Genomic DNA, 23081 nt, shown 5'->3' on the forward strand with positions numbered 1-23081 from the left:
CTCGAGCTGACATTTATAAATTCATTCGTAAATTGAAGTTAAAAAAGTTCCATGCTTTACGCCCCCAAATATCCGGAACAGGAACCGGGGCAATCCCCAACGATGATAACACTAGTATGTCTGATTTAATGGTTGCTGACCTTGAAACATTAAGAACAATACAGGAATTGGCACAGGAGGCCAATGGCAACATAAATGAATTTGATGAAGAGTATATGGACATAAACAATGAAATGGGGCAATTTCCGGGAATGGGTGTTGGGTTTAAACCTGACACACCCTTCAAAAGACAATCAAAATTCACTCCTATTATGCCAAGAGATTCTGTTGATGTCTTAAACGAGCAGATTGTGGCACAGGTGAAAAAACTGCATTTGAATGTCAACAAGGCCAAAAGAAAGATAACAAATCATGAAAGGAAATACAATCAACTTGTCGAGAAACTAAAGAAGGAGAGCCAGGTCGTTATTAGGAATTCTGACAAAGGAGGTAACATTGTGTTATGGCCATTAAAACAATATTTGGAGGAAGCGTATTCCCAGTTAAATGACACTAACTGTTATCGAAGGAGCACTCCAATGAAATATAAATCCGTGCAGAATCTGCTTTTCTCTAAATTATTAGCTTGGAAAAGCATGGGTTTATTGAACATGGAGGAGTACAAGTATTTGAAGAAGGAGTATCCCATAACGCCGTCATTGTATTTTATCCCAAAAATTCATAAGGACATCAACAAACCACCGGGGAGGCCCATAATATCGGCCTGTGATGGACTTTTGGAAAATGTATCTCGGTATATTGACTACTTTTTACAGGATCACGTTAAAAATTTAAAGTCATTTGTACAGGACACCAGTGATTTTATTAGAAAAGTAGATGATATAAAATGGCAAAATGGTTGGCTCTTAATAGCTCTTGATGTTTCCTCCTTATACACATGCATAAAAAATGTAGATGGTCTTAAAGCCGTGGAATATTTTTTAGCAAACAGGCCTTTTAAGTTTGCACGACACAATGCTATGTTGTTGGATATGCTGGCATTTTGCTTGGAAAATAACCTATTCATGTTCAAGAATCAAATGTTCCAACAGATACAGGGTGTGGCCATGGGGGCCAGCTTTTCCCCCAGCTATGCCTGTTTATTTATGGGGTGGTGGGAAGAGCTGGTCCTCATGAGGAAACATGAAATTGTTTTTAAGAAAAATGTAGTTTCGTGGCTTAGATTTATTGATGATTTGTTTGTTATTTGGAGTGGATCGGAAAATGAGGCACATGAATTTGTGGCATCTTTAAACAGCAATGATGTGAATTTGCAATTTACCTCGAATGTCAGCAAGACAAACATAACTTTTTTGGATGTACAAATTAACATAGTAAATAATATGACAACTTCCCTATATCGTAATGATACGGCAGGGAACACTATGTTACATGCATCCAGCGCACACCCTCCACATTTGATACAAAGCATCCCGTATGGGGAAATGCTGCGTATTCGTAGGATTTGTAGCGATGATCATGACTTGCATGAGAAACAGTTAGAAAGTAAAAAACGATTCCTGGAAAGGGGGTACAGGAGTGTATCTATTGACAATGCCATTGTTAAATCCAGGAAACGATCCAGACAAGATTTACTTAAGGTAGAGAGCGAATCACAGATAGCGAGCATGAGCAAAGGGAAGACGGACCAGGAACCGACTAGATTGATACTAACCTATTCCAGGCAGGAACAACAGCTGCGAACCATCATTAGAAGAAATTGGCCTATAGTCCGGGATGATCCAGTAATTGGAGCAATGCTCCCTAAGCATCCGGCTATAACTTACAGAAAATCATTTTCTATGGCTAATGCTTTGGTTCGGAAAAGTCCTGAAGAACAACAGCAGACAGGATGGTTAGTTGCTAGGAAGGGTTTCTTCAAATGCTCTAGCTGCAAAGCATGCCAGTATGGCATAAATAAAACCTCATATAATACTGCGTTCAGTAGCAAAGCCTCTGATATAAAACAACATTTGACATGTCGGACGGAATTTGCAATCTATGTTTTGCAATGTAGCTGTAACCTTTCATATATAGGCAGCACCAAGTTATCTGTCCACAAACGCATTCTGCAACACACAAGGGCGATCGTCAACAATGACCCAAGTTACCCGGTAGCAAGGCACTTTAAATCGCACCATGGCAGTAATCTTAAACATTTGAAATATTTTGTCATTGATGCTATCCCTCCACTAAAGAGAGGAGGTGATCGGGAACATAAACTAAGGCGCCTTGAGACTAAATACATTTTGGAAATGGATACAAAGCAGCCGGGTGGCCTGAACACTAGTGAGGATTTGCACACCTATTTAGATTGAGAAAGTCATCATTGAGATCATCTATAACAAGCATGCCAAAACAATTATATGCATTTTAAACCCATAATCTGTGTTTGAACATTTGCTGAGTCAGGGAACCTTTTATCCTCTGTGTATTTTCGTCCTTTTATGCTGTTTTTTAAAAAATTGTAAATTTGGAAAGATTTTATGGAGTAATTTTAGTGATTGAATTGTATTTATTGACATTTTATGTATTCATTATTTATATACATATTTATATTAATTTTAAGGTACAATAGTGGGAATCAATTACTCTAAAATACATCCATAAAACTCCTTTTTTTGCAACCCTGTCCATACACTGGTGTGTCAAATTCCCTTTATTACCTCCTAAAAATGAAAGATGCACATGATATATAATCAGCATATGATGAGGCAAGGGGAATCTGATAATATTGTAGCAAATAAAGCACAAGCACTTTTGGGAAAGAAATGGAAAAAATTAATGAAAAATATAGCTGTTTGTAACTGGGGGATTTTTTTAGAATTTTCTCACATTTTAGGCACTTTAATAAGTGGTCCATTTTAGACAACCAATATTACGCTAGGCCAGCCCTTCATTGCATTCAAGCAAATTATTAGGGAAAAAAACAACAAATGATTTAACATTATAATGGGACTGGCAAATGTTCCACAAGACACAATTCAGGAAACTAGCATTTATGCAAATTATTAAATTCCGATTGTGTTTTATTGTAAATAAGTGTTGCTAACTCAGTCTTATTTGTATTTATATATTTATATTGTATGGTTGTTAGCCACAAGATTTGTTTGAGCATTTACGCGTAAATAATGTCTTCTATGTCTATTAATCATTTGATTGGACATTGTCACTTTAAAAGGATTGAGCACACAAAGTAATGCTGTCATGTGATCAAGGCAGGGAGCTGTCGAAACGCGTCATGGCGACTTACTAAGGAAATAAAATAAGAAAACCAGCACTTATCTTGGGTCCACTCTCGTTTGTTGGTGTTGAGAGACTTGATGAGACGGGACTGTTTCATATATATATATATATATATACACACACACGATACTTATTGCTTTATTTATACCGTGGGACTCCCACTTCGACGACGGGGAATATTCAAGCATGTGAATCTATGAAAGACACCCCAAATACTGGAGAAATAATGCTGCTGCCCAAACTGTTATACCTCTTTCAGGCCCTGCCCAATGATCTGGAGGTGCATTTCCTACCTAAAATCAAAGCCCTGCTTAAACGCTACAAGGAGGGAGGGCACGATTATCTTTTTCCATAGTGAGGCGCCCCAGAGCGGGGGGGGGGAGGAGGGGGGGGGCAGCGGGGTTACCAGATATAGGTTTATATTGTAAAGCAGCTCAATTGCGGATAGTGACAGAGTGGTTGAAAAGGGAGTCAGAGAAGCACTGGGTTCATATGGAGAGAGGTGTTGCAGGGAGGACAATATGGGATCTAATCTGGAAACCCAAGAAGGAGCAGCCCGCGAACGTGTACATTAGCACCCCCACTCGCACCTTACTGAAAGTGTGGGATTCTGTGTCAGGAAATGAGGGTTGGACCACATTCCCCTCCCCATACACCCAGATCTACTTTAACCCGGCCGGTCCACCAGCCCTGCAGGAAGGCCCCTTTGACGCTTGGTGAGAGGGAGGTTGCCTTATGCTTGACCACTTATTCCATAATCACGACATCCTAACCTTCGATAGTTGCAGAAGGTAATTCCATTTATACCCAGAGGAACACTTCCACTACCTTCAACTTAGGCACTGGGCACTCACACCCAACATACATGACGCGGCTACAAGGGAGAGAACAGGCTTTGAGGAATATATGAGAACAGTGGGATCCATGAAGGGGGTAATTCTTTCTTTACAATTATCTGCTCTCCACCACACACTCAGCTCGACCCAGATACATGTCCATGTGGGAGGGAGTGTTGCAATGGGACATACAAGACAGGGAATGGACGGCACTCTGGTCCGAAATCTCGAAATTCAATCACTTCCTGGAGCTTAGGGAAGCACACTTAAAAACGCTAATGGACTGGTACCTACACCCTGCCAAACTCAAGCGAATCTTCCCAAACACATCAGATAGATGCTGGAGGAGTTGTGGATTACTTGGTGACTTTCAACATATTTGGTGGGATTGCCCCGCCATACATCCATTTTGGGAGGAAATCCTAGCACAATCAAAACCATGTTGGGCTACCATATTCCGACCTCCATGGAAGGAGTCCTCTTAGGTATTTGTGATCCTTCCCACGAACACCAGACCAGGGCTGACAAGGCCATTATGTGGACTTGCATAGGCGCCGAAAGTCACGATTGCAGCAGCTTGGAAGAGGAAGGCAGCTCCTACCCTCTCAGTATGGCACTCGTGACTCTGGAGACTCCTCTGTCTGGAAGGAATGGCGGACATCTTGCGCGACGACTAAGAGCTTCGAATATAAGTTGAGACTGTTGGTTGCCTTCCTTACGCAAGGCCTACCACTGGCAGTTTTGCCCACTGTCAGTTAGGGATATGCATCTCTTCCAATTCTAACGTATCATGAACGTGCCCAGTCGATAATCCAGCTTGCATATGTAGGGTCGCCACCACACACCTTGTTGGGAGGGGAGGAGGGTTTGGGGTTTTTTGTTTATTTCTCTTTTGAAAGTGTTTTCCACATTGAAGTACCTTCCCGGGTGGAGGGTAAGTAACCCCGTCACGAAGAGAGGGGCTGTGGAATCGCATCCCTGACAAGAGGAGACCCTTTGACTAAGACTGTCAAGAACTGTACTGGACACTATAGATTTTCTTTACAGGGTGGCATAGATATGTCTGAATTTGCGACTTTAACCTTGTTCCTTCTAGTGACATTATGCTTTGTATTTTTGATACTGACGCTCCTTTCGCTGTAAGGTACGCAGTGTTTATTTAACAAAAATGGCAATAAACATACGTTTGGAAAAAAAAATGCACTTATAGCAGCTTATCTTAATTACTTTTTTTTATGACAATAAATGGTTAAAAAGAAGGCACTACACTACATCAAAGCCGCAAGAAAAACTTTCATAAAACATTTTATTTTATATTTTTTTAAGAAAGGTGTAAGAAGGTAATGAATGTAGATAGATGCACTCTACAGACAAACAGATTTTTTTTTTGTTTAAATCTGTTCTTACTATTATTTCGTTCACAGACATGAGAAACAAGTACAATAAGGTAGTACTACATTGCTAGTTATAGTGCCAGATGCATTACAGCCTGTCATGTTATATACAACATTTCCTTTACAGAACCATTCTCATCCCAACAGCAACTGTGATTGTGTGAGAAATGTTGCGCTGGGGTAGATACGTAAAGCGCGCTGTGTTTGGGAATGAGAGCCAAGAAATTTCAATGATATTGTGCGAGGTATCCCTGCGCAACGCTAGTAACATATCTGTTCCATCTATACATGTAAGTAATAGGAGGTGATTAAAAAAGAGTTGGACAAGGCAATAACGGGTATAACGCTGCCCAACTGGGGTGTCGTCTGGCCCTCATGTGTGATAAGTGCAAATGTAGCGCATGCGCACAAGAATTGAATATGCTACTTACCAGTATGCATCTGTTCTTGGCATGTAGGGCTGCTGACATTCATATCTGTGCATAGATCGCCGCCTAGTGTTGGGTCCGGATGATTGCACATGGTTGTCCTGGAAGAGTCTTCGAAGTATCACGAGATAGGTGGCTCCTCCCCTGGACTACAGTGCGCATGGGCATCCTCTCCATCCTCAGATTGTTTTTCGCCATTGTGGCAGTGATGGAGTAGATACAGAAAGTGATGACCATGCTATACAGTAATTCTGAGTGCTGCAGCCGCTACAGGCGCCGGGGAGGAGGGTGGGCGATATGAATGTCAGCAGCCCTACATGCCAAGAACAGATGCATACTGGTAAGTAGCATATTCAGTTCGAGGCATGTGGGCTGCTGAATTCATATCTGTGCATAGATTATATAGCAGTCCCTCCATTAGCGGCGGCTGCCCGTGCCAGCTGCAGCAGTCTGAAAAAGAGTTTTGAGAACAGCCTGTCCTACAGCTGCCTGCTGTTTTGAGTGTACATCTACACAGTAGTGTTTGGTAAATGTATGTATAGTGGACCATGTGGCTGCTCTACATATTTCCTGTAAAGAAATGTTTCCTAGGAAAGCCATGGACGCCCCTAACTTTCGTGTTGAGTGGGCTCGTGGGGGAATCGTTAATGTGCGTTTAGCTTTTTGATAGCAAATTTGAATACATTTAACGATCCAGCTGGCTATCCCTGCTTTGGAAATGGCGTTGCCCTTGTGTTGTGGAGAAAAGGCAATGAAAAGTTGTTTTGTTTTCCTAAAATCCTTTGTTCTGTCTATATAGTACATGAGGGCCCTCTTCACATCTAGTGTATGGAGCATTCTCTCTGCGACATTTTGTGGACTTGGAAAGAAAACAGGCAGTTCAATAGTCTGATTCATGTGGAACTGCGATATCACTTTAGGCATGAATTTGGGGTAGGTACGTAGTACAACCCTGTTTGCGTGAACCTGTATGAATGGCTCTTGAATGGTTAGTGCCTGGAGTTCACTAACTCTTCTTAACGAAGTGATTGCCACTAAAAGCTACTTTCCAGGTGAGGAATTGAATCTCACATGAATGGAGAGGTTCAAAAGGTGGACCCATTAATCTGGTGAGGACCACATTGAGGTTCCACACTGGTGCCGGTGGGTGTCTTGGGGGAATTACTCGTTTGAGTCCCTCTAAGAAGGCTTTGAAGGCAGGCACTCTGAATAAAGAGAGGTGCTGCCTGTTTTGAAGATAGGCTGCTATCGCGGTTAAATGTATACGTATGGAGTTGTATGCCAGATTGCATCGGTATAAGTGTAAGAGGTAACAGATGATGTTTTGAATGGATGCGTCCAGCGGGTTAATGTCATTGTTGTTGCAGTAAATGACAAACCTCTTCCATTTAGCCGCATAGCAAGCTCTGGTTGTGGGTCTTCTGGCCTCATTGATGATATCCATACATTCAGGTGGCAGGTTTAGGTAGCCAAACTCAGACTTCAGGAGCCAGATTGCCAGGTTCAACTGTTGCAGATCTGGGTGCTGAATTTCGCCATGGTTCTGCGTTAAAAGTGCGGGTTTGATCCGCAGCCTTTGATGCGGCACCACGGAAAGTTCTAGAAAGGTGGTGTACCATGGTTGGCGTGCCCATGTGGGAGCAACTAGGATGAGTGTCAGTGAGTATTGTCGCAGTTTGCCTGCCACTAGCGGTATTAATGGCGCTGGGGGAAAAGCGTACGCAAATCTGCCGGACCAGTTCATCCATATCGCATTGTCCTGTGACTGCGGATGTGGGAACCTGGCGGCAAAGCTTTGGCATTTTGCGTTAGTTTGTGGCGAATAGGTCTATCTCTGGATGACCCCACTGTTGGAAGTACGGTTGGAGTACTGACTGATGTAGCTCCCACTCGTGCATCTGGTGGCTGTGTCTGCTGAGCAGATCCGCCATCTGGTTGTCCTTGCCCGGGAGGTGTTCCACCATGAGGAATATGTTCCTCTGAATGGCCCACTTCCACATGCTCTGAGCCAGATGAGACAACTGTGGAGAGTGTGTTCCTCCCTGCTTCTGTATGTAGTAAATGGCAGTAATGTTGTCCGTCCGGATCAACACGACTTTGTTGCACAAGTGTACTTTGAATGCCTTCATGGCTAGGAAAATTGCCATCAGTTCCAGAATGTTGATGTGCATCTTCTTTTGCTGTGTCGTCCATAGTCCCTGCACTGTGTAATTGAGTACATGAGCTCCCCATCCCTGGAGAGAGGCGTCCGCTGTCAGTATTATTTGCGGAACAGGCTCTTGGAACGGTCGGCCCTTGCAAAGGTTTTGTGGATTCCACCAATGCAGAGAGTTGTATGCCCGACCGCTCACCAACACTAGGTCTTATAATTGTCCGTGAGCCTGATTCCATTGACGTGCTAAGCACTCCTGAAGCGGGCGCATATGGAGTCTCGCGTGCGGGACTATGAAAATGCAGGAGGCCATCATGCCTATCAACTGCATGAACACTCGCGCTGGAAGGGAGTGTTGAGGTTTGAACTTTGTGATCAGCAGTTGCATGCTGTTGATCCTCACTAAATTTGGCTGAGCTGTGGCTGCCAGAGTGTTTATGGTCGCGCCCAGGTACTGCCGTACATGTGCGGGTTGAAGATGTGAATTTGGGTAATTTAGTGAGAATCCCAGACTGTGAAGAAGGTGAATGGTGAGGGACATGTGGCTAGCGCATTGCTGGGCTGACTTTGCCTGAACAAGCCAGTCGTCCAGGTAAGGGAAGACGTGAATGTGCTGTCTCCTTAGATGTGCAGCCACTGTTGCTAGGCACTTGGTAAAGACCCTGGGTGCCGTCGTCACTCCGAAGGGGAGAACTTTGAACTGATAGTGATTCCCCTGAATAGTGAACCTGAGATATTTTCTGTGCGATGGGTGTATGGGTATGTGGAAATACGCATCTTTCAAGTCCAGTGTGGCTAGGAAGTCTCCCTGACTGAGTAGCGGTAGAACCTGCTGTAGGGTGAGGATATGGAAATGCTCTGATAGAATGTAGTGGTTGAGGGGTCTCAGGTCTAGTATAGGTCTGAGAGAACCGTCCTTTTTTGGGATTAAGAAGTACAGAGAGTACACCCCGTTTGGTTGACGGGCACGACTTCTATTGCACCTTTTTGCAGCATACTTAGTACCTCCTGCTGCAATAATGACAAGTGCTCTACGGACATAGGACGGTGCTTTGGCGGCATGTTGGGTGGAGTGGACGTTAAATCTAGACAGTAACCGTACTGGATAATGTCCCTGACCCACCTGTCTGTGGTGATGGTTTTCCAGACTGACAGGAACTGCTGGAGTCTCCCCCCGACAGGTGTTATGTGGTCGGGGGGCAGGGAGAAGGCGTCACTGTTTGTTTTTGGGGGAGGACCTGGTGTTGCCGTACCCACGTCCTCTGCCTTTGGTGCTGGATCCACGATATCCACCTCTGGTGGTTTTATCATAGTTACTTTGTGTGCCCCCTTTATTGTACTGCTGCTGGGACCCCTGACCTCTAGCTGCTCCTCTATTCCCAGGGCGACGAAAGGAGCCACTACGAAACTGCTGCGACTGCAGAGCCCCCATTGATTTTGCAGTTTCAGTGTCTTTCTTAATTTTTTCGAGGGTAGTGTCAACTTCAGGGCCAAATAAATAGTCTGGGTTGACCGGTTGATTTAAGATATTGTTCTGAATCTCAGGCTTGAAGCCTGAGATTCTCAACCATGCGTGCCTCCTCAACATGACGCTTGTGTTGATCGCCCTTGCTGCAGTGTCGGCTGCATCCAGTGCGCATTTGATGGACGCATTGGTAAGGAGTTGTCCCTCTCTGATAAGGAGCTCCGCTGCCTCTTTGTATTCATCTGGCAAATTTTGTAGCAGTGATTCTAGTGTGTCGTAGTGGGACCTATCATAACGGGCCAGGAGTGCCTGTGTGTTGGCAATGCGCCAGATGTTTGCCGCTTGCGCTGCTATCCTTTTGCCTGATGTCTCCAGCACTTTGGACTCCTTGTCGGGGGGAGGAGCATCACCCGTTGTTTGTGAATGGGCTCGTTTGCGAGCATTAGCAACAGCCATGGAGTCTAAAGGTAACTGACCCCTAATGTACATAGGGTCTCCGGGTGCAGGCTTGTATTTCTTTTCGATTCTGGGGTTCAGCACCCGTGCCCTGGTTGTTTCTTTAAAAAGGTCTTTTGCAGGTTTTAGAACTTCCTTTAACATTGGCAGAGTTTTGACGGTTTTCTCAGAGGAGGCGAAAGTGTCCACTAAGAAGTCTTCTTCTACAGTGTCAAAATGGAGTTCCACTCCATGATTGGCAGCAGCCCGTTCTATGAGGGCATTAAAGGCAGCAGTTTCCTCTGTGGGAGATGTCTTTATATTGTAAAGCTGCGTGTCAGGAGAATCTGGTGCGTTACCCTGGTCGGTGGGGCATCCCATGCCTGATCTGGGTCTTGCAAGTGATCATCAGGATCGATATCCCCAGGGTAGGTGGTATCATCCCCTATATAGTCCTCTCCTGGGTCTGCCTCTGAATGCGTAGGAGAAAAGGACGGCGGATCCTGATGGAAGGGTTGAAAGTGTTCATGAAGCACTGGTTCGGAACCTGCTGGCAATTTGTGTTTTAGAGGAATTTTGTATGAGTCCAGGCCCTTCTCTGGCGTGATTTTCCGCTTGCGGAGCATCAACCTACCAGTGTCGGCGTCGATAAAGTGCGCCTGTGAAGGCTCGATATCGGGTTGTCCAGTGGATAGGGACTGTGTTTGGCGGACAAGTGTCCGAATTTCGAACATTTTCGGTGCCGTGGGTGGCGGCAATCCAAATGTTATGTGCGTCGGCGCAGAGTGTGATTTTATGGCCTTGTGCGTTTCGGGACCCGACGTAGAGTGGAGGGTTGCCCGGTCTCTGATGCGTTGCAACGATGCTGAGACCTGTTGCAAGGTGAACGCAGATGGCGCCTTGGAACCGATCGGCACCTTGGAGGTAGGCGTCGAAGCGGCATCCGACTTATTTCCAGTCTTTGGGTCGTCGATCCGAAGGGAGGTATCGACGCTTGTCGGAGTCGATGATTTGGCAGGCGCCGCTGTCTTCGACGTCGACGGGTCGGCCACCTTGACCTTGGTGGGTTGGGCCGTAATCTTCGGTGCCATAGGCCGAGGCGCCTTGTGGGGACCGAGGGCCTTCTTCTTTGGCTCGGCGCCCGGACCGGTCGCGGTGAGCTCGGCACCGAAATCTCTTTTGGCGCGTTTGGTGCCTAAGACCTGTGCCGGTGTCGAAGGAGTGGAGGGCTTCGAGGCCTTTGATCCGATCGCAACCGGTTTCACTTTCGGTTTCGATGCAACTTGTGCGACGGACGGGTTCGGTTTCACTGATGGGAATCCAGTCGTCTTCGATAATAATGGCTCCTGTGAAATGTTCGAGGCCGGGCCTTGAGGCGGGGCCGAAGAACCGTGTGATTGATCTTGGGTAAGGCCCGCAGGCGATCCCTCGACCTGAGCCTTATGACGACTTAGTCTCTCGGCCTCCGTATCGACGGGTTGTCCTAGCTCTTCGCTGGAGCTATCTTCCTCGGCCCCAAGGGCCTCATTGTAGTCTCCTACCTCTTCAACGACGTCTTCGCCCTCAAAGATCACCTCATCGTCATCTTCCGATCGGGAATCGTGTTCGGAAGCGTGGCTGGAGTCTACGTCTTCTACGCTCTCGGCGTCTTCGTCCTCGGTGCTAAAGATGTTGGCCGGGGCAGGCGCCGATTGCTGTGCCTCCAATCTCGCTGCCCGTCGATTCCGGAGAGTCTTCTTCGAGCGGAACCGGGCGCAGGCCATACATTTCGACTCATCGTGATCCGGTGAGAGACATTTGTTGCATACCGGATGGACGTCGATGTGTGGGTATTTCGCGTGGCATAAAGGACATCTCTTGAAGGGAGTCCTCGATTCCATCGTCGATCGAAGTTCGATGTTCGGACCAAAGCGGATCCGAAAAGGGTGAAGAAAGTGCTAAAACACTAAAAAAACTGGTAGATACCGAACGGGAACAGTACCGACGAGATCTAAAGGCCTTTTGGCCTTAAACTAAATTTTCCTAACTAGAGCTAAGATAAGCACATCCGAACCCAATGGCGTAAAAAAACAATCTAAGAATGGAGAGGATGCCCATGCGCACTGTAGTCCAGGGGAGGAGCCACCTATCTCGTGATACTTCGAAGACTCTTCCAGGACAACAATCTGCAATCATCCGAACCCAACACTAGGCGGCGATCTATGCACAGATATGAATTCAGCAGCCCACATGCCTCGAACACAATTGTCAGGTGCGAGCTTAGCGACTAGAGACAAACGCACAGCCCTAGGTTCAGTACCTCCACTTCGACTGCACAAAGGTGAATCAGGATCCCACGCCTCATGCATCTGCTGGGAAGGGGGTAGTGTTGGGGGGGTGTATTTACAGCAGCAACTCATCCTGAAGATGATGTAAGAGAACAGCTCAGTTCGCAGCCACAGGGATTTTGTGGAGGCTTAGGGTGTCTGGGTGCGTAGAGCAATGCTCTCCGCCTAAACCAAACTAGTAATGAAAGTCTCCAAGCTGCAGGGTCAAGGGGTTCAGGTGACTTGCACCATTACGTGATAAGTCATTTGGCCACAAACATACCCACATCAAGAAAAAGGGAGGTTACTTTTTCCCGTTTGCTCCAGGGGTAAAGATGCAGAATACATACTTCCCATGGTTGTGATACAACGGACCCGGTGCAAGGGGATAACTCGGACGATGATTACAAATGTGTAGGACTGGGCCAGTCCACAGCATGTGGAGGAGATCAGAGTTAGCAGTTCGGCATCTGGGGAATGTTGCATCGGTGCAGTGAAAGAATCTGTTGATTTTGGCTGGGGTAAGGCATGCACCCCTCTGTACGATGTAATGCTGAATGGGGCCGAAGCAAGCATTACGGGAAAATAAAGGTGGGACTTCCCAATATCTCAGCCCATTCTTTGTCAGTGTAGCGGCGCTGCCTGTCCACTTCCCAATGTTGCCTCAAGGGCGATAGTGAAACTTCTGTGTGATGTCGCAGTGATGCAGCGAACTACTTAGTAAGAGGTCTCCTTCGCCCCATAAAATGCAAGTCCTGGATAGTCAAATGTATTTGAAATTCAGTGGTCACGTCTCACCATCTGCTACCCAGAGCAGCAATCAAAGAGCTGTACAGCAAAAATTGGCCTGGATGCAGGCCATTGACTTCTGTCAGAGTGACATAAGGCGCTAAGGTGCCATCTTTGAACAGATCACCCAGGCAAACCAAGACCACCTGCTTTGGAGCATGGCGCACTGGTGCCAGCCTGCTTGCCAAGACCAGAGTGTACTATGAGGACTTTTTTTTTATCATTTTGTAAGATTCAGGGTGAACGTTTGAGTAAAGCCTACTAGTGAGCATTCCCTGGTTGCAACCACCAGTAAATGGGGAATAACCCTGACCACATTATGAATGGATGGTGCAAAGATTTGTCGGTGAAACAATAGAGTCCAAACTAGTTAGAGTTAGAAATATAAAAATAAGTGTTTGGCTGTCCATTAATTTACTGAAATTGCTGGGCGCTTTGAGTTCTATGTCGTGTTCACTAACCAGTATCTAAATTCCCTCCCTACCCCACCCCCACCCAAGAGAGCCTTTGACTGCTTGTCCATAGTACCACTGAGAGTCAAGTGTAGAATGGGTACTTGGCCCAGTACTGTGTCCATAGTAGGCTGGGTCCTGGGACATCAGGAGTAAAAGGCTACTACGGCTAGGCACAGTGATTCCTCAGTAAGAGGGTTCTGACGGCAGTTCTTCTGGGAGAACGAACTGGTGGTGGTGGTACAGGAGATACTTAGTGGTAAAGGAGTTTGAGAGGGGAGTCATTTCTTTTGTCAGGTAATAAGCTCTAGAATAATCTTAAAAGAGACATAGCAGAATCCTCCTTTACTTAAGATTCCTTATCCAGGACGCCAAAAGATGCAAAAGCATGCAAGCTCTATGTACAATTGCATTTGAACGTAAAACGTTGCTTTGACATCAAGGCATTCATTGATGCCAAAAGCCTTCGTTTTGGAGGGTTTTCTAGAAGGTGAAATGGCCCTCAACAGTTAAGAGGCAACTGTGTTTTAGAAATGCGGCCTGTTGTTGAAAGGTAATGACCGTGCGCGTCAGCTAACTATCTTTCTGGATCTCCCTTTCATGTGCCTCAGAATCACCGGTATTGACTTTGGTAAAGGTAGGGGTCACCACAACTCTTGGGCACAAATTGCCATAACCCTCTGTGCTCCTTCTGCCCAAGAAGTCCTATTTTCACCTTATCCTTCAGGGTCATGGGAGAAAGTTTTAAAGACAGGGGAATGTGTCTGTACACTATGTATGGTAGGCACACAATCCAACAATAGTTTGGATTGTTTTCTACTTTCTTCCTGAAACAGACATAACACAAAAAGTGAAGGCATTTTGACAAAAAAGAAAATATTTTGCCATAATGACAACATACTGAAAAAGCACACAGACGTAGATGTTTGGAAAATAGGTCTCAAGAAAAGCAGCCTCAAAAGGAGAACTCCCTGCACCAAGACCTTGTTATCAGGAAAAAAAATGGAACTGTAGCAACTAACAGAACATGGAGAAAAAAGTGGACCCAGATTCTTTAAAGCACTATTTGTTTAACATCAATCAGCAGCAAGCAGTCTACGGATTGCCCTTTAGTTTTCCGATTTTTCTTTTAAAAAAAGGTTTTTGAAAGTTTGTCACTCTTGATAATATATTGACATTTTAAACATAATTAACTTTTTTTAAAGAAATAAAACTGGACTAAACGTTCTGATATACTGCTAAAAATAGATCTTTATTTGTAGAAAAGAATTGTCCACTGAAGACAGTTTAACAATTGTATTTAAAACATGCTCCAGTACTGGTGGGGACTAGGCAAGTTAAATGTAGTCTATGCTGAAGCAGTATCTATAGTTTACCAGAAGCAGGTCTTACCTGGGTTTGGATGTCATCTCCAGTTACAATATTCCCTACAGCTCGCAAGGCAGGAGAAACCACTTTGTAATCGCTGTGCCTACAAAACAAATATTTAATGTAATTGTGTTATTTGTATATTACAGAACATTTAATTGACAGTGGGATTAGATTCAGGGTGCAGACAATGGCTGCTCAACAATGGCATAAATGAGAAAACATGACAAGTTAACAGTGGTTCCAATGTTTGTGAACGCTTTTAAGTTGTGAAATACTAGAGCTATATTTTGCAGTTAATATGAGAACTAAACAGAAAAAGTACATATCTGATCAGCATACTTGGGCACAATTCCAAGGTATAATCATATTAGTGATTGATGAGAATCCAGTTTTACAGGCTACATTTGCAAAAGAAGAACTTTGGGTGGTTTCTGGGCTATGGCAAGGTTCTTTTCATATATTTTACAGGGCATTATTCAATTTCCATGATCAGAGAAACATTCAACATGTGAGCTGTGGATCAATTTATGTATTCTGCGTATTTGAACATACTCACAGCTGTCAAAATTATTGCAAATTTAACATACGTGTATTGTAAATTTTACTAGTTCAAAGTAAAACTAAAGAGTCCCAAGGATTCTGGATTATAATATTTCAATTTTATTATTTTGTTTACAATGTTGCAAAAGAAGCAAAACTGAGATGTTAGGGATTAAAACGTGTTCTTAATGGAGCACCATAATAATTTATTAGATGCCAATTTGCAATTCTGGTTATACTACTTAAACGTTTGCCTTAGTTGAGAAATCAAACTAATTTGAACACAAGTCTAAACTATCTAATAACCCAACACTGAACCAGAGACCGTTATGTAGCATAGAGGAGGGGTGTTTGTAGCTGGCTAGGGTGCAGCTTAATTATTTGATGAATAAAAGGTGGAGCTAGATTTAGTAATTTTAACCACACCAAAAAAATAAAAATAAATGGATAGCCATAAAAAGGTTGATGAATGTGGATTAACATAATTCTGGAGCTCTGACCAGTATGACCAATTTTGGAAAAAGGCCAAGAAAAACTGAAAGAGTCGGAGACACAAAATGGGTGATCAGGGAGGAGACCATTCTTTGTTAGCAAATAAGAAGGGGACAAAAACACCGAGTCCTCAGGGGACCCCATGTGTGAATAACATGACATATGGCACAGACAACTCAGTTGGAAATAAAAAAAACTAATGGGGCAAGGTATTTCAGCACCTACAGTAGGCAATCCAGAAAACAATAGGATGTCCTTGTTTAGGAGGGTAGGTTCAATAAATTAAAGGTGTTGTTGACAAACACGGAGTTGTGGAATAAACCGCTGTGTATGACTGACTGACTAGTCTTGTCAATTGCCAGAATTTAAGTATTTTATCGTATTGACAGATTCTTTTGAAGCAGCTGGGTTGCCAGAGTGAGTTAGCATTTGAACCTCATTGAAAGATTTTTTTCTGAATGAAGAACTTTTCAAATGCCAATTTTCAAGGCGTCCTATTCAAGAATATAAAAATTAACACACTTAAGTCATAGTAACTCCAAGGAGGTGTCTAAACCCTACAGTATTGTGGTAATTGTAATGTTGTGCAATGAGGAAGAGGAGGGTGTGGGCATGAGTTGGGAAGGGGGGGTGGGGGGGGTGTTTGGGGTCTGATGTTTGCAGACTAGGGAAGTGGGAGGAAATTGCAGTGAAGGGGCTTATGTGTTTCACACTATTACGAAGTCGCCTTTCTTGATTGACCCTTGCACTGTACAAAACAAAGTTTGTTAAAAAAAAAGTCATAGTAACTGAAAACAAAGCCCATCTTACATTAAAAGTTCGACTAATCTCCTGCACACGCCTGCGTCAATCACTGCCTGGATTTTGTCATTTGGACCATCAGACAAGTACGATAATGCCCAGCAGGCATCTGCCAGAACATCAGTGTCATTCACAAAGAGGAGCCAGGACAGCACAGTAAGAGAGGGAGAGACCTAGAAAAGAAAAAACAATTAGCACAAGTATTAGACATAATTTATTTAAAAACTCATGTATCTCAAGCTGAATAGAGTCTCTTCCCTTATCTACCTAACATCTAAGGTTTACTCCATAACTAACCGGCTGCTTGAAAACCTGGCACAGTCTGACTGAGCATTAATTATGGGCACTCCTTGCACACAGATCAATCTGAGAAATCACATACATGCAAATAAGTATTCAATCACAGATATCACTGCATTCCTTGCCCATTCACACTAGCTGACAGCCATGCTAAGACATCAACAATTTCGTCCTTCTCTCACCAAAGGCACCTATCAAAACCATTAAACTGTTTTACATTCCTAGTTTGTTCACAATCAGAAAAACACTGCGTTTATGCATTACCTTTGGGAACTCAGGAGGAGGGTTTTTTCCTCTGCAAAGGTTCGATAGAGCCCACACGGCATTTCTGGTCATTGTGAGGCGATTCTGCTTTGAAAGCAACCTAAGAGCAAAAACAAGGCATTCACCAATGAAAACAGACTACAACAACAAATTTAGATCTAATAAAGGTTTTTCAAGTTAGTTCTATATATTAATGCCAGTATTCTTGGGACGCATCAAGAGGGTGGTTTGTTTGGGGGGGAAGAGGTTAAGAAAGGGGCAAATATTGTTGATATATTGAAATACCTACTCTGTCACTCTGTAGGTGTGTGGACCTCTAGGCTTGTCATGGCAATTTTGCAGATGCAGGAGGAATATAAACAACTCCCAAGCGTGGTTTACATGCAGTGCTGGAATGGTCTAAGCTCCTGAATTGAGTAAGGGGGAAATACCATGGAGCAATCGCTACTAGCAAACAAATCACTGGAAGGTGGATGATCAAAAAGGCTAAATCACTCACTTTTATGACCCTTACGGTCAACAAGCAGCACAGTATACTGAACGCAAAGGAACAATGGCATCAAGCTATGACCAGTAATTAAGATACTAACAGAAGGAGGCATTAATGTATCCCCCTGGAGTGTTAATACGATCAAGTTTGATTGTTTCAACTAAAAACTCTAATTAAAACACATTATACAAGTGTCCAGATTCAGAAATTTGGCAAAGCAATTAGTGAGGACTATGTATGGGGATATGGAATGTTTTCAAATCCTTTAGGACTTCCAAATGATAAAGATATACTTGAGTCAGGGCTGTAGTGGTGGTGAAGACTTAAGGTGTCCCATGGGACTGGAAGCCATGACAGTACTACTGTAGATACTACAATACACTAGACCCAGATGACCTCACCAACCACCATCCCAATCAATCACCTTCCATACATTGGTTAGATCATTGAAAAAGCAGTACATGTTCAACTCCACTCACATCAAAGCTAACAATCTCGTGTGACTACCAGTGTGGCTTCAGATTCATGCTACAGCACAGAGAAAGCCATCTTACACATTCTAGACTATGCCCTCGTGATGACCCCCTGCTTCCAGATATTGCTGGACCGCTCAGCTGCTTTCGATACAGTTGGCCATCCCACCCTCATACACACCCTACAGTCATAAATGGGATTCACTGGCTATGTCCTTCACTGGTTCTCTTCCTACCATACCAACTGACCAGTTTGTTTACATAGACACCCCCAGGTCACAAAAGACACCAATAACATATGGAGTCCAACAGGGTTCCATACTGTTTTCTGCCATCTACAACCTTTACATGGTGCCGCTTGGAGGCAGCGGCTGGTGCTATTAAATGTCACCTCACAGAATACCAAGGCTGCTTAGTACAGGATCGAGCTGGTGCTTCTTAATTCACTGCTAGATGCTCCCTGCCCCTTTCTCGCACTCTTGCAGGATCCTGCTTTCTCACTTGAGGGTTTTTCCGTCTTCTCTTCTTTCCCATTTGCGTGTTTTACCCTTTGTTGCTCTTGGGGAATGACCGATAAGGAAAAGTAAGTGCCGTTGGGCCCCACTGGCCCCAAGAAGTAGTGCCATCTTTCGTTTTGTCTAAACAGAACTTCAACTCTCTCTTCACGAAAGTAGTAAGGATGGCCCTTCCCACTGGGAGTGACAGATTTGGAAAGAAAATTAACAAGTAAATGGTTGGAGTGACATAGAAATCCGAAACCGTCTCAAGTAGAAAAGTCAGATGAGTGCTTATAACCACTCTATTCCTATGGTCAGTGAAGGGCTCCTGGGTGCATAAAGCCAAAATCTCACTGAAACTATAAGGTAAAATTAAAATTATTAAAGCAGCCTTTCAAGTCATGAGGGGCAGAAATAAATTTACCTCTAATACTTCGTAAGAATTCTTTCATCACTTGTATGCTGCAGAAAGGTTTGCGAGGGAGCGTTCCTATGGACAATAACTGCCAGAAGGTGTACCTCAACTGAAGAAATACCAGTTCTTCACACCTGGAAGGGTAATATTTGTTTTGGATAAACCAGATGCATAATCTCTTCCATTTGAAAGCGTATGATGTTTTGGTGGAAAGGCACTTTGCCTCGGAGTCTGTATTATATGAGTTCAGAAACCAGACAATTACGTTTGTGTTTTTGAGGGGGCGAGGGGAGTTTTATGTAGCGCAAACTAGACCAGAAGGTATAGAGTATCAGATCGCTTTACATGAGCATCAGTTTTGTTACAGACGGACACATTCATTTTTTTTGTTAGGCACGGGGAGATTACGTGATTTGCCCAGAATGACAGGATGCGGAGCGTCGTGGCCGAGACTCGAACCCGGTTTCCCAGATTTGAGCTCGACTGCCCTAGCCGTTAGGCCACATCCTCTCCCTAAGTTAAACTGAGGAAAGGTTGGGACGTAGGATCTGGACTCCAAACTTATTAACCAGATCCAGCCTGCATGGCAGCCTCCTCTGTGGAGCAGAAGATCTGTAAACCACTACTGGAATGGCCACTCCAGAACTATCAGGATTATTCTGACCTTGCAGTGGAACAGCTTCATCAGCACTGTAAGGATCAGATAAAGTGTAAAGTGATACTATAAATTTGAAGCACACATCATTCAATTCAACTACAGTTGTGTTTTGTAACTAACAATTATTTGGTATGCATTTTGGTTATTGTTATATTGTGGAAATCCCGGTCACAAACATATCTAGAAGTTGATGTTGAATATGCTACTTACCAGTATGCATCTGTTCTTGGCATGTAGGGCTGCTGACATTCATATCTGTGCATAGATCGCCGCCTAGTGTTGGGTCCGGATGTTTGCACGTTGTTGTCCTGGAAGAGTCTTCGAAGTATCCCGAGATAGGTGACTCCTCCCCTGGACTACAGTGCGCATGGGCATCCTCTCCATCCTCAGATTGTTTTTCGCCATTGTGGTAGTGATGGAGTAGATACAGAAAGTGATGATCATGCTATACAGTAATTCTGAGAGCTGCAGCTGCTACAGGCGCCGGGGAGGAGGGTGGGCGATATGGATGTCAGCAGCCCTACATGCCAAGAACAGATGCATACTGGTAAGTAGAATATTCAGTTCGAGGCATATGGGCTGCTGAATTCATATCTGTGCATAGAATACATAGCAGTACCTCCGATTAGGGGCGGCTACCAGTGCCAGCTGCAGCGGTCTGAAAAAGGGTTTTGAGAACAGCCTGTCCTACAGCTGCCTGCTGTTTTGAGTGTACATCTACACAGTAGTGTTTGGTAAATGTATGTATAGTGGACCATGTGGCTGCTCTACATATTTCCTGTAAAGGAATGTTTCCCAGGAAAGCAATGGACGCCCCTGACTTACGTGTTGAGTGGGCTCGTGGGGGAATCGTTAATGTGCGTTTAGCCTTTTGATAGCAAATTTGAATACATTTAACGATCCATCTGGCTATACCTGCTTTGGAAATGGCGTTGCCCTTGTGCTGTGGAGAAAATGCAACGAAAAGTTGTTTTGTCTTCCTAAAGACCTTAGTTCTGTCTATATAGTACATGAGGGCTCTCTTTACATCTAGTGTATGGAGCATTCTCTCTGCTACATTCTGTGGATTTTGAAAGAAAACAGGCAGTTCAATAGTATGATTCATGTGGAACTGCGATATTACTTTGGGCATGAATTTGGGGTTGGTACGTAGTACGACCCCGTTTGCGTGAACCTGCATGAATGGCTCTTGAATGGTTAGTGCCTGGAGTTCACTAACTCTTCTTAACGAAGTGATTGCCACTAGGAAAGCTACTTTCCAGGTGAGGAATTGAATCTCACATGAGTGGAGAGGTTCGAAGGGTGGACCCATCAGTCGGGTGAGGACCAAGTTGAGGTTCCACACCGGTGCTGGTGGGTGTCTTGGGGGAATTACTCGTTTAAGTCCCTCCAAGAAAGCTTTGATGGCAGGCACTCTGAATAAAGAGAGGTGCTGCCTGTTCTGGAGATAGGCTGCTATTGCGGTCAAATGGACACGTATTGAGGTGTATGCCAGATTGCATCGGTATAGGTGTAAGAGGTAACAGATTATATTTTGAATGGATGCGTCTAGCGGGTTAATGTCATTGTTGTTGCAATAAATGACAAACCTCTTCCATTTAGCTGCATAGCAAGCCCTGGTAGTGGGTCTCCTGGCCTCCTTAATGATCTCCATACAGTCAGGTGGCAGGTTTAGGTAGCCAAACTCTAGGATTTCAGGAGCCAGATTGCCAGGTTCAGCTGTTGCGGATCTGGGTGCTGAATTTCTCCATGGTTCTGCGTCAAAAGTGCGGGTTTGATCCGCAGCCTTTGATGCGGCACCACGGAAAGTTCCAGAAAGGTTGTGTACCATGGCTGGCGTGCCCATGTTGGAGCAACCAGGATGAGTGTTAGTGAGTGCTGTCGCAGTTTGCGTGCCACCAGCGGTATCAATGGCGCTGGGGGAAAAGCGTACGCAAATCTGCCGGACCAGTTCATTCATATCGCATTGCCCTGCGACTGTGGATGTGGGAACCTGGCGGCAAAGCTTTGGCATTTTGCGTTTTCGCTTGTCGCGAATAGGTCTATCTCTGGATGACCCCACTGCTGGAAGTACGGTTGGAGTACTGATGGGTGTAACTCCCACTCGTGCATTTGGTGGCTGTGTCTGCTGAGCAGAACCGCCATCTGGTTGTCCTTGCCTGGGAGGTGTTCCGCCATGAGGAATATGTTCCTCTGAATGGCCCACTTCCACATGCTCTGAGCCAGATGAGACAACTGTGGAGAGTGTGTTCCTCCCTGCTTCTGTATGTAGTACATGGCAGTCATGTTGTCCGTCCGGATCAACACGACCTTGTTGCACAGATGTACTTTGAATGCCTTCATGGCTAGGAAGATTGCCAACAATTCCAGAAGGTTGATGTGCATCTTCTTTTGTTGTGTTGTCCATAGTCCCTGCACTGTGTAATTGAGTACATGAGCTCCCCATCCCTGGAGAGACGCGTCCGCTGTCAGTATTATTTGGGGAACAGGCTCTTGTAACGGTCGGCCCTTGCAAAGATTTTGTGGATTCCACCAATGCAGAGAGTTGTATGCCCGACCGCTCACCAACACTAGGTCTTTCAACTGTCCTTGAGCCTGATTCCACGGACGTGCTAAGCACTCCTGAAGCGGGCGCATATGTAGTCTCGCGTGTGGGACTATGAAAATGCAGGAGGCCATCATGCCTATCAACTGCATGAACACTCGCGCAGGAAGGGAGTGTTGGGGTTTGAACTTGGAAATCAGCATTTGCATGCTGCTGATCCTCACTAAATTTGGCTGAGCTGTGGCTGCCAGAGTGTTTATGGTCGCACCTAGGTACTGTTGTACGTGTGCGGGTTGGAGATGTGATTTTGGGTAATTTAGTGAGAATCCCAGACTGTGAAGGAGCTGAATGGTGCGGGACATGTGGCTGGCACATTGCTGGGCTGACTTTGCCTGAACAAGCCAGTCGTCCAGGTAAGGGTAGACGTGAATGTGTTTCCTCCGTAGATGTGCAGCCACGGTAGCTAGGCACTTTGTGAAAACTCTGGGTGCTGTTGTTACTCCGAAGGGGAGGACTTTGAATTGATAGTGCTGACCCTGAATGGTGAACCGGAGATATTTTCTGTGTGACGGGTGTATGGGTATGTGGAAATACGCATCTTTGAGGTCTAGCGTGGCTAGGAAATCTCCCTGTCTGAGGAGTGGGAGAACCTGCTGCAGGGTGAGCATGTGAAAATGCTCCGAGAGAATGTAG

At 44.8% G+C, this 23081-nt stretch overlaps 1 protein-coding gene across 1 annotated transcript in view; it reads right to left on the reverse strand.

Moving 5' to 3' along the window:
• The window catches only part of KPNA1 (karyopherin subunit alpha 1), a 311573-nt gene that overhangs the window by 119770 nt on the left and 168722 nt on the right, over positions 1-23081 (reverse strand). The window contains exons 8-10 of the mRNA XM_085621023.1: positions 17311-17410; positions 16756-16919; positions 14935-15013 (exon numbers count right to left, since the gene is read on the reverse strand). Coding sequence (XP_085477149.1) covers positions 14935-15013; positions 16756-16919; positions 17311-17410 — 343 coding nt within the window. The remainder of the gene's footprint in view (positions 1-14934; positions 15014-16755; positions 16920-17310; positions 17411-23081) is intronic.

The sequence above is a fragment of the Triturus cristatus genome, chromosome 8 (assembly GCF_964204655.1).
Source record: "Triturus cristatus chromosome 8, aTriCri1.1, whole genome shotgun sequence".
NCBI classification, from domain to species: domain Eukaryota; kingdom Metazoa; phylum Chordata; class Amphibia; order Caudata; family Salamandridae; genus Triturus; species Triturus cristatus.